We start from the raw sequence: 12,268 nt of genomic DNA on the forward strand, positions 1-12,268 counted from the left end.
TTCAAAAGTAATTATTTTTATTTCAACTCTATAAAGTATACAACAGGCACTCGGCAATTACAGCTGCAGGGGGAGTACAGAGCGAAACAAAAGCCATGGAAGTTTATGGAAAAAAAAAAGAAAAAAACAAAAAACAAACCCAAAAAGTTCCTCAGTCAACATCCAAAGAGTGCAAGCGGCCGATGGCCGACATCGGCCCGACAAACAAAACCTCTGCCATGGAAGGACAGAAAATCAGAGTATAAAACAAAGGGCTGGGGTAAAACAAGCATAAATCGGGACTTGGGGGGAGAGGCAACTCCAAATGGGAATTTCCCCTTTTTCTGAGAAAGCCCTAAAAGCGCCCAAGTCTCGGTGTCAGGGCTGGGGAGCTGTGGAGGAGCTTCCAGGGCTCATCCCCGTGGATGCAGGGAAAAGCACAGATCCTGTTTGGTTGAGTGGTGCAAAGGAGCCTCGTCTTTGCACCGGGGTTTCAGGTCAGGAAAATGCTGCCAGGGTGGATTTTTCCCATGTGGGAGATTCCCCAGGGAGGGCTGTGTGGGACAGCACGGATGGGTGGGATCTGCAGAGCTTAGCAAAACAGGAATACCTGTCTACGGACTGCTAGGATGTCAGAGATTAATTTGACCTGCACATCACATTTATACATTTCACAGAAATGACTCTGTATCTCATTAACAGATACACAGCTCTGGTACATTGAACAGAAATCAGAGAACGACGTCATCATTTCTGGAATTCATCGAGATCAGATAATAAAGGCTTAGAAATCGGTAGCAGAAAGAACTGTAAAACGCAGCAAGCTAAGAAAGGACGACGGTTTGAGGTGTGTTTGTCTTTGTCATGCAGCATAACACCAAATTTGTCTCTTTTTTTTCTTTTTCTCAATAAGATGCCATGGATTTAAGGCACTTGCAACAATGCCAGATAGCCAGTGACGTTCTAGAACTATGGGACGGGTGGGTGAACAGGACAGCTGACAGAAAGTTTAATCATACTGACAAATATGACATTGATTCAAGTCTACCTCGACCTAAAAACATTACATTACAAATAAGGAAATGAAGGAATAATGCCATGGAACTGGAAAAGAACAGAAAGTCCTGTGTGACCCACAAAACATCGACACGAAAATACCTATTTACAGAAATATCTGCTCGTGGTCCTGTTGTTGGAGAAGAAGAGTTTGCTGTGGGCAGTGCAGCTCCAGGAGAAGCCACAACACCACTCAAAGCCCCCTCTGGAAACATGGGAGCTGATTCCCCCTTCCCTAAAAACGCTGTCGTCCCATAGGTCAGGAAAGGAGACAAACAAATAAGGACAGGAGGTGGAAACACAGAGGAAATCCCTTGTTGTGGACATATAGATATATATATAAAGCAACTTAAATATATTATCATAACTGAAGGCTTATAATATACATATGCAAAGTGTTAATGCTCAGGAGAGGGAGGCCATGGAAGTCGAGTGAGGTTTTTGATATCAAAATAAACTCAGATTCAGCACAGTGCACGCTGCAGGTGTCAATTCCCATGCCTGGCACAAGGCAAAAAAAAGGGACAGGAAAAAGAAACCCAACTGCTCAGCCTGTTCCAGACCCTCCCTCCTGTCACTTTTTCAGGCTGATCCCCAAATCCTTGTCGTGCTTTGTCCTCCTTGCCTGCCAGTTGCATCAGGTGCCACCATCCTGGGACAAGCTCCTACAGGAAGCTGTCCCCATGGAGGGAAAGTCCAGGGGGATGTGAGGAGGGAAGCCTTTGGCTGTTAGGCCTGTTTAAGATGCCTGGTGAATGTTTTAGCCCTCGTGCTCAGCCTTGGCTCTCAGCGCTGTCCATCCCTTGGGGAAAGGTGGAAAAGCCAGCAGGTGCTGCCTTTTCCCTGTGATTTTGAAGGCAAACGAAGTTTTAATGGTTAAAGAACAGCAGAAGTGACTGTGCCAGAGGTGTGGCCTCACCCTTTGGGAAACACAGGGACTTCCAGAGCCACAGACTGGTTTCAAAGGTGTCACACAGCCCAGCTCATGCTGAACAGCAGACACAGCCCACGCTGTCAAAATACCCTTCTGATTACATACTTTAATAAAAAACATGCAAAAGAGTTGGGGCTCAGCATCAGGGAAGGAATTTTTTACTGCTCAAACAGACTTTTCCCATGTAATATGTGGGAAAAGTCCTTGTCAGCAAGACTTGATCTTTCCACGGCCAGCTCTTGGCAGCTGAGATTGAAAGGAGGCAGCACCCGCTCACCCATGGCAGGGGCTGGAATGAGAGGACCTTTAAGGTCCCTTCCAACTCAAACCATTCCATCATTCCATGATTCTGTGATTTTTTTGGGGGGGGCCAGGTCTCTCAGAGAGACCTAAAGCTGATGTTTCCTGTTGGATAATGGGATAAACTTTCACTCCTGTGTGTATGCAACAAATGGGCACCCAGGACAGGATCCCTCTGCTGCATCCTATAAACCAGAGGAGGCAATTCAAGCAAAGGAAAAGCAGTAGAAGTGAGGGAAAAGCATGTCCCGATAATATTGTTTTCCCTAGTTCTTTTTTCCATATGGATTTGGCCATTCCTGTGTTAAACACAGTCACGTGGACCTGGCATGCTGGAGACCTCCCAGGGATCTTCCAACATCCACTTCCCATGGAATTCCACTGACTTTCCTGTGGAGCTCCTTAGCCTGGAGAGGCACCAGGATTGCTGGCAGTGTTCCACCAGAGCCAGGATTTCTATTTTAATGAGATTCTTTAAACATGGAAGAGATGCAGACATGGAATCACTAAAAGGGAGAACGGAGCCTCTGCTACATATTCCTGACAGGAAGAGTCAGAGACAGGCTTCTTCCCAGGTGAGGGATGGATGTAGCACCTTGAGAGGACATCACAGGTCTCCTTTTTTTCCCTTTGAGCCCAAAAAGATCCAATTTATCCTTAATTTATCCAATTTATCCTTAATTATATACCTAATCAGACAGGTGGGCTGCTGTTGCTTTGTTCAGGGCCGTGATCGGAGCGCTGTGAAATGGATCAATGGATGTGAAAGGGATCAATAGATGTACAGTGGATCAATAGATGTAGAACAGATCAGTGGATGTACAGTGGATCAATAGACGTGGAACAGATCAGTGGATGTACAATGGATTCATTCCGTGATTTTCTCTTTCCGTGCATGTGTAGGTACCAAGGGAAAGGAGAACTGAAGCCCAAAGGCGGTGCTGCCACGTGAGGGAAGCGAGCCAACCTCTGCCTCGACAGCATCTGCAGCAGTTGTGCTTTTGTTTGACCAGGCTGAGCTAAAATGTTTCCAAAACAAGGAGGGAAGGGAACATTCAGTCTCGTCAGGAATACTGCTAGGGAAGGAAAAGGACACATTCCCCACTGCTGTGACGGGAGCGCTTTGCCCGTGCTCCTCCTGGGCTCCAGCGCTGCCCTGTGGAGCTCAGAGGGTGGGAATAGCCCAAATCCTGCACTGGAGTAGCTGCAGCACTTCATAAGTTACTACTGATCCTAGGGAAAAAAGCAGCTGGAATTTAAGTGCCTCTTACTCTACGGATCTGTCACTCTGCTCATCAAGAGTGGGCCAGGATCTCTGTGGCCACAGAAGAGGAGTTCTGTGCTGGAGCAAGGCTCTGTGCCAGGACCACCGTGCCCAAGCCAGGTCACGTTCCAACAGAAAACATGGAGAGCACTATTGTCACTAAGCAAGTAGTCCTAATGCCACTGGAGTTACTGGAGCAGCATCAATCAAGGCATCGTGGTGACCCCGAGCACGAATCCTCCCCCGTTCCGGTCTTCCCGTTCCGCTGGCAGCCACGTCCCAGGAAAAGCTGTCCTCAGCAAGGCAGAAGCAGGTAAGAGAAAGAACATTAAAAATCTATGTCCCATCCTGAGTTGTCGTCAGGGGGTGGCTCGTCACTGTCCTCTGGGAAGCTGTCAAAGTTGCTCGTGTCCGTGGGAGACGCGACCTGCGGGGGGAAGAGCAAGGAGAAGGGGATGTTCATCCCAGGGTTGGCATTCCCTCTTCATCCCACAGCCATGGCATCCCAGAGACTCCCCAGCAAGGCAGGGAAGTGCTGCCTTCCCAGGGATTTCCCCCAGCTCCCCTGCTCTCCAGAGTTTTCCTACCCATTGCCACAAGGTTATCACAACAGGCTTGGGAAAAGAGCCCAGGATTTCCCATCCATGGATCCAGGATGCTGCCTTGGAGTTTCCTGACATTGGATCCTTCCAGAGAAACCCATCTTCCCAGGATGAAGGCCAAGCCCATTTCTTTTTCGCAAATTGCAACATTTGAAATCTACCCTGGCTATAGAATTTATGGTTTTCCTGCTTTGTGACAGCAAAGGAAACTTTCTTACAGTGAGGACTTGATAAAGTCAAGACAATAAAAAAGAATAAACCATTTAAGGGGAAACCAGCAACTCTCCAGCCCAAATCAATGAGAGTCTTACTAGAAATTTAATACTTTAAGCTTTACCCAGAGCAGGAAAACACTTGCTGCTGTTCTCAGACATTTCATTTGGGAAGAGCCTGAGCCAGGGGGCAACTGACAGTCATTGAATCCCAGAATTCTGGAATGGTTTGGGTAGGAAGGGACCTTAAAGTCCCATACAGTCCCACCCTGCCACACCTTCCACCGTCCCAGGTTTCTCCAAACCCCAAAGTCCAACCTTGGGCACTGCCAGGGATCCAGGGGCAGCCACAGCTGCTCTGGGCACCCTGTGCCAGGGCCTGCCCACCCTGCCAGGAATATTTTTTTCTCTGTATCCAACCTGGATTGATCTCAGGGGTTGCCCCAACCCACTTGGCCTTGTTAACCCTCCTGAGATTCCCATTTGATTTTGGATGCTGCTGCACGCCTTGGGAAAAGACAGGAGTTCCAACTCCAGCCCTACATTTAATGTGCTGCCCAACTGCATCAGCATTTTCCTGCTGCTGAACAGTGTTTGGGGCAAATCAGGATTTTGGAACACATTTTGGAAAAAAACCCCACCCTACAAAATCTTCATTTCTTTTGGATTATCTGGATCTGTTGCCTGGAGCTCTCCTGGAAGAGGGAATGATGTTCCCATCTATTCCAGTCAGCCTTGCTGTGTGGGGTAAGAGCAGCATTGGAAATGCTCCTCCTAAATTAAAAATCCACCAAAACCAGTAAGGAAGACATCCTGGGTTTTTTTTTCAGGCTACATGGACATCCTGCATTCCTAAAGCAGGAATTGCAGCTGTGAAGGAGCAAACTTGACTTTATTGCCTGACTTGCAATGCGATCCTGCTGATGAATGAATTGGCATTAAAAACACACCAAGGCCAGGCTTGGAGCAACCTGGGAGAGTGGAAGATGCCATTGAAGGTGATGGAACTGGATGATCTCAAAGGTCCCTTCTAACCCAAACCACACTCATAGCTTGAGCTTAAAAGAAAAAAAAAACCCAACCAACCCAGCTTTGATCTCTAAAACATTTCTGAGTTGTTATGGGAGAGATTTGCCAAGTCCTGCTTTCCCCACTGGCTCCAGCAACTCCTGCATCCCACAGGGTTAAAAGGGGGGGATGGAAACCCTCCTGCTCTTTCCTTAAGCAAACTTTGGGATGGCAGACTCAGCCCCTGGAGCTGGGCCTGCCCCTTCTGCAGGAGCTGCAGGATGGAGCAATGGGGTGCAATTAAACCCCCATTAATGGCATTCTCCCGGTGATCCCGAGGGATTAGGCTGGAACAAGGAGGGGAGGCTGCAGGACAGAAGGGGCCGAGGTAATTTCTGTCAGCTAATCCTGTTTGGTTTCCCTTTGCAGCGGGGCTTTGAGGGCTGGGAGCTCACAAAGACATCAAAGGAAGGGCTTTGGTGCAAAGGAAAACGAGCGGAGCTGTCCCTCCGCGCCCGCTCCTGGTTAAACATCAACAGCTTTTCATGTAGGACATGGATGCAGGGCACAGAGGGGCACGGGCACAAAAGACAGCACAGAAGGGAAGGTTAATGTGAAAGAAAAGGAAGATGGCATCCAAATCCTGCTTGCCTTTGCAAAGGAAATGAGAATAAAGGAGAAGGGAACAGGACGCAGCGGAGAGAAGGAGTGGAAGAGGCAGCTCTCCATGGGAAGGGGGAAAGGAGATGCAGAAACAAGTGGAGCAGGTGAGAGAAAGGAAAATGTGCTGGAGTGGGTGATCCTGCCTCAATCCCCTGCTGCAAAGGGGGTTTCTCCATGGCTGTGCCCTCACCACACTGCCTTCCCAGGGAAGAGCCTGCCTGGAGAACAAGCTCAGCTGGGAACGTGCCTAAAGTTATTTTTCAAGCATTCCAGAAGAAATAAAGCACATTATTCCCACTTAACCCAGTGTACCACTGCCCAAAGCTCACAGCATCACAGGAATTGCCCATGGAGGAGAAAACAACGATAGGAAAACTTACACTTGGTATTATGGGAGGTGTCAGTGTCCCTTTCCGTAACCCTTCCCAGTTAAAGCCTTCAAACCATCTGAAAGGGAGGGAAGAATCTAACAGTTAGACAGGTGTAACACAAAAAGAACAGAAAATTGCTTGAACAACAGGTTTCATCCCCCACAGACTTTGCCTTCAAATCCCTTTGGAATTTTTCCTCTCATCTTTTTGGGGACCAAGAATGAAGAGTGTGCAGTGACACCACCCAAGTGGAAATTGCCAACGCTCAGATGGGAGCCATTCCTTGCTGCAGGTGTCCTGGAAGCTGCTCCTTCCCTTCCAGAGCGTGGATCCATCCCACAGGAGACCTTTTATCCCTGTGGAATTGGGTTAACTCCCAACTTCATGCTCAAGGATGCCCCACTCGTGGTTTTCCTCGGGTTTTCTCGAGGTGGGTGGATGAACCCTGAGCAATCCCACAAAAATATCAATCCAATCCATTCCTGCTGCTTTGGGAATGGGAGAAATTCTTCCTGGAATGGTTCTCTCACCTGTTCTTATCCCAATAAACTCCTAAAACTTCATGTAACCCCTCCCATGGGACCAAAAGGGAGGATGAATTTACATTATGGATAGGAAGTGGCTTTTAGGGGAAAATTGAGGTGTTTGAAATGCCTCTTTCTGGAGTTGGCTGCTGGAGAAGACACTTACTTGTGCTTTTGGATATCTTTCACTCCATTTTTCAAGTTCCCTAATCTTTCTGATGGATTGTCCCTGTAAAAGGAAGAACAAATCCTAAATCCCTCTGCCCAGCTCATTTCCTTGCAAAAACATCAAGGCTTTTTGGTTTATTCTTACATCCACTTACCTGCATAGTTTTTTAATTAAGTTAGCAGCATTTTTGGCAATCTTCTTTGGAAATTCAATCATGTCTATTCCCCTTAATATGATGTTGTAGGTCTTCATGGGGTCTGGGCCTGAGAAAGGGGGACTTCAGGGAAGGAAAAAAAAAAGATTAAAAATTTGTCTTTAAAACAGCATTGAAATAAAATACACCTAGATGAGAAAAGGTAGATGTCAACTAGGAATGCTTCGCTTCCCATGACCCTAACCATTTCTCAAGGAGCTCTGGAATTCTGGGAAGCACCAAAAAGAAGTGTTCCATGCTAAAGCTCTTCTTCCCATCACAGCCCGAGGCAGGAGGCTCTGAGCAGCATTCCCTGGCTTATCTTTGTGTGATTCCTGCTTCCAGTGGGCATTAATTGGCTCTCCATGGTTGGGGGGCTGTGTGTGAAGGATGGGCAGGTGGAGGGGATGGATCTCCTGAGAGTGAGGTGAGGGAGCTCCAGGAAGCCAAGAGCAGCAGTGATATCCCAAATTTAATATGGGATGGGATGGATGGTGCCCAATCTGCCTCCTCCTTTCCAGCAGTGAGGAACCTCCCCAGCTGAGTGCAAACCCTTCCCCTTTTTCCACCATTTCCAGACCCTTCAGGGCCAAAACTTTCCCCTTTTCCCATCATTCAGGGCCAAACCTTGCCCCATTTCCCATAATTTCCAAACCCTTCAGGGCTAAACCTTTCCTCTTTTCCCACAATTTCCAGACCATTCAGGGCCAAACTCTTCCTCTTTTTCCCATGATTTCCAGACCCTTCAGGGCCAAATCCTTCCTCTTTTCCCATCATTTCCAAACCCTTCAGGGCCAAACTCTTCCTCTTTTTCCACCACTTCCAGACCATTCAGGGCCAAACTCTTCCCCTTTTCCCTCTATTTCCAGACCCTTTAGGATCAAACCTCCAGAGCTTAGTGCAAACCTTTCCCCTTTTCCCATCATTTCCAGACCCTTCAGGGCCAAACCCTTCCCCTCTTCACACCATTCAGGGCTAAACCTTTCCCCTTTTTCCATCATTTCCAGACCCTTCAGGACCAAAACCTTCCCTTTTCCCCAGCATTTCCAGACCATTCAGAATCAAACCTCCAGAGCTGAGCACAAACCCTTCTCCTTTTTCCACCATTTCCAGACCATTCAGGGCCAAACCCTTTCCCCTTTTCCATCATTTCCAGACACTTCAGGGCCAAACCCTTCCCCATTTACCATCATTCAGGGCCAAACCCTTCCCCATTTCCCATCATTTCCAAACCCTTCAGGGCTAAACCTTTCCTCTTTCCTCATCATTCAGGGCCAAAACCTTCCTCTTTTCCCATCATTTCCAGACCATTCAGGACCAAATCCTTCCCTCTTTCCCATCATTCAGGACCAAACCCTTCCCCTTTTCCCATCATTCAAGTCCAAACCCTTTTGCCACCATTTTCAGACCCTTCAGGGCCAAACTCTTCCCCTTTTACCATTGTGTTCAGCCTACTCAGAGCCAAACCCTTCCTCTTTTCTGATCATTCAGGGCCAAAACCTTCTCCTTTTCCTATCATTTCCAGACCATTCAAGGCCAAACCCTTCCCCTTTTCCCATAATTTCCAAACCCTTCAGGGCCAAATCCTTCCCCCTTTTCCCATAATTTCCAGACCATTTCCAAACCCTTCCTTTTTTCCCATTGTGTTTAGCTCACTCAGAGCCAGACCCTTCCCCTTTCCCCATCTTTCAGGGCCAAACCCTTCCCCTTTTCCCACCATTTCCAGACCATTCAGAACCAAACCCTTCCTCTTTTCCCATCGTGTCCAGCCAACTCAGAGCCAAAAAAACATGATTTGAGTGGAAAAGCCACCGTGGAGCTCCCTGTCCAAGCCCTGCCCCTGCCCTGGCCTCATCAGGGTGAGAAGGGCAGAACTCTTGGGATGAATTTCGATGCCCATACCTGCCAGTCAGGAGCTCATACATCAGGATTCCCAGGGACCAGTAGTCTGCTGAAATGTCATGACCTTTGTTCAGGATGATCTCGGGGGCTACGTACTCCGGGGTGCCACAAAAAGTCCATGTTTTCTTTCCAAATCCTATTTTCTTTGCAAAGCCAAAATCGACCTGGGGGAAGGGGCAGGAGAGAGTCAGGGCAGGGCATCAGAGGGAATGTCAGCCCTGGGCTCTGCTCCTCTTGAAGTGAAGCAAGGCAGAAAGGAGGATTCCTCATGGGAATTTTCTCCAAATTAAAGCACCGAGGGTCGTTCCAGGACCAGGGAACCACAGTGACCTTTTTGCTGATTTATCCTTGGGAAAATTCCCATCAGGGAAGCAAACACCAGCACCAAGGGTTTCTTGGGGGTTGGAATTGATGTCACTCACAGCTCAGATTGATTTATTTTGCTTTTTTTTCTTTTCAATTTAAATTAACATGGGCAAGGAATGGTTTTAAGTTTTGAGAGGACAGGGATGGATGCGATATTGGGAATTAGGAATTGTTTCCTGGCAGGGTGGGCAGGCCCTGGCACAGGGTGCCCAGAGCAGCTGGGGCTGCCCCTGCATCCCTGGCAGTGCCCAAGGCCAGGCTGGAGCACCCTGGGACAGTGGAAGGTGTCCCTGCCCATGGCAGGGGTGGAATTTTGGAGCTTGAAGGTCCATTCCAACCCAAACCATCCTGGGATTCTGGGATTTTAGGAGAAGATGGAAAGAAAAATAACGGAGTAAAAGTGAAGTCTACAAGACACACTGTAGGCTGAATTTTGAAGGATGAATCCTTCAAAATGAATTCCAAGTGGGCAGCAGGGTGGAAACTGTCCATGACATGACTTTTTTTTTTTTTTTAATGGGATGGGTTTTAAGGTCCCTTCCCACTCAAACCATTCAGGATGAGTACTCTGGAGCTGGTCAGGAACCCACAGGGTCACAGGGCTCAGGGACACTTAGGAACATGCCTGAGGAGCTGGGAGCTGCTGAGGGACCAGCACAGACCCAGCCCTAGATGCTCCTGGGGTGGGAGAAGGATAGATCTGCACCTCATCCTCCTCTACCTCAGAGGAGCCCCAGGCTCAGGGAAATGCCCCAGAGGGTAAATCCTGATGTCACTCAGGAGGTGACACATGGAGACTGCCACCAGGCTGTGGTGATGGGCTGGGTTACTGTCCCCAAAGAGCCCCCAAACCAAGACACAGAGCCCTTGGTCCCCCATGACCCCCAGGGGCCATCAGCCCCTCCTGGACCAGCTCCTTTTAGGGCTCCTGTCCTTCACTGGGGGCTTCCCAAGGGCCCACATCCTTCAGCACCTCTCACCAAGGGAACTATTCCTTCTCTCCTGCCCTTCTCCAAGCTCTCACCAGGCCATTTGGGGTACCCCTAAAAAGCAGGGTGCCTTTCCTGAGTTCTGGGGTTATATTTTGCCCAGGACAGCCAGGTGGCTTTCTCCTGATGCTCTTGTCTCAGCATTCCAGGAGCATGGACCTGAATCCCAAGCCAGAATCACAGAATTCAGAGAATTCACAGAATGACTGGGTTGGAAGAGACCTCCAAGATCATCAAGTCCAATCCAGCCCCAACACCTCAACTAAACCCTGGCACCCAGTGCCACACCCAGTCTGGTTTTAAACACATCCAGGGATGGTGACTCCACCACCTCCCTGGGCAGCCATTCCAGAACTTTATCACCCTTTCTGTAAAAAACTTTTTCCTAATATCCAACCTATATTTCCCTTGCTGCAGCTTGAGACTGTGACCTTACAGCCAGCATTTCCCAGCTCAGCCATGCCCTGAGCCCTGCTGGAATTCAGGAAAACATCCCAATGATGATGATGATGATACCACCCTGCCCTGATCTCCTCTCAGCATGCCCTGATGGACCCTGTGGGGGGATTTTGCTCCTCACCCTTTCTGGTCAAAGCTGGGTGGATTTTTTGGGCACTCACCAGCTTGGCATAACCTCGGTGATCCAGGATGAGGTTCTCTGGCTTGAGGTCCCTATAAATGATCCCTTTGGAATGCAAGTAGGCAAAGGCTTCCACCACACACGCCGTGTAGAACCTGGTGGTGGAATCCTCGAATGAACCCCTGTGGGAAGGAAAAAGGGAGGGAAAAGGGGATAAAGCCATTAGATGAATCCTTGGGAAGTGGTTTCCTTCCCCGTGGAATTCATTCTGCTGTTAAAACTTTTATCGCTGCAGTAAAATCACTTTTTAACACCAGGAAAGCTCCTGGTGCTAAACTCACTTTTATATCTCTATTTATAAAATATATCTCACTTTTATATATCTCTTTATATATATATATTCGCTTTTATATATCTCTATATAAAATATATCTCATTTTTATATCTCTCTATATATATTCAATTATCCTATCTCTATATTTCTATAATCTAGTTAAATTTCCACTTTTGAAGAAGCCTCTTTGCTATCTATATATATATCTATATATAAATATAATTTCTATATACAAAATATATCTCACTTTTATATCTCTCTATATATATATTCAATTTTATATCTCTATATTTCTATAATATAGCTAAACTTCCATTTTTGAACAACCCTCTTTGCTATCTCTATATATAAAATATATATATCTATATATAAAATCTCTCTATATAAAATATATCTCACTTTTATATCTCTCTCTATATATATATTCAATTTTATATCTCTATATTTCTAAAATCTAGTTAAATTTCCATTTTTGAACAAGCCTCTTTGCTTCCAATATCTGAAACTATTTTAAGGTTTATACTATAATTTGGAAGTAAAACTTTGCAATCCTTGTCCTGTAAGCAAAAAGGTATTTTTTTTCTAATTACAACTTTGGGGTTTTTGCTAAAACTCCTTTGAGGAGTGCAGATAAATTCTGTATTAATGTTCATAACTGAGACAAAAGACAGAAAAATCACAGCTGCTGGGCCCTGAGAGTTAATGCAAATCCCAAACTGCACCTTTGGATCCTTGCTTCTGAAGTTTTCCAAAGAAAATCACATCCTATGCCTGCTGGGGGCTGGCTGAGACCATAGGGTGTCTAAGCTAGATGGCAGCAGA

The 12,268-nt window shown here is 47.1% G+C and overlaps 1 protein-coding gene across 3 annotated transcripts in view; it reads right to left on the minus strand.

Moving 5' to 3' along the window:
- Nucleotides 1–12,268, minus strand: part of PRKG1 (protein kinase cGMP-dependent 1) — a 351,478-nt gene continuing 339,210 nt past the window's right edge. For all 3 annotated transcript variants that reach the window (XM_059477119.1, XM_059477120.1, XM_059477121.1), the window contains 6 exons: nucleotides 11,153–11,294; nucleotides 9,178–9,341; nucleotides 7,237–7,359; nucleotides 7,080–7,142; nucleotides 6,399–6,465; nucleotides 1–3,960 (listed from right to left, as the gene is read on the minus strand). In XM_059477119.1, coding sequence (XP_059333102.1) covers nucleotides 3,862–3,960; nucleotides 6,399–6,465; nucleotides 7,080–7,142; nucleotides 7,237–7,359; nucleotides 9,178–9,341; nucleotides 11,153–11,294 — 658 coding nt within the window. In that variant the 3' untranslated portion in view covers nucleotides 1–3,861. The remainder of the gene's footprint in view (nucleotides 3,961–6,398; nucleotides 6,466–7,079; nucleotides 7,143–7,236; nucleotides 7,360–9,177; nucleotides 9,342–11,152; nucleotides 11,295–12,268) is intronic.

The sequence above is a fragment of the Ammospiza nelsoni genome, chromosome 8 (assembly GCF_027579445.1).
Source record: "Ammospiza nelsoni isolate bAmmNel1 chromosome 8, bAmmNel1.pri, whole genome shotgun sequence".
NCBI classification, from domain to species: domain Eukaryota; kingdom Metazoa; phylum Chordata; class Aves; order Passeriformes; family Passerellidae; genus Ammospiza; species Ammospiza nelsoni.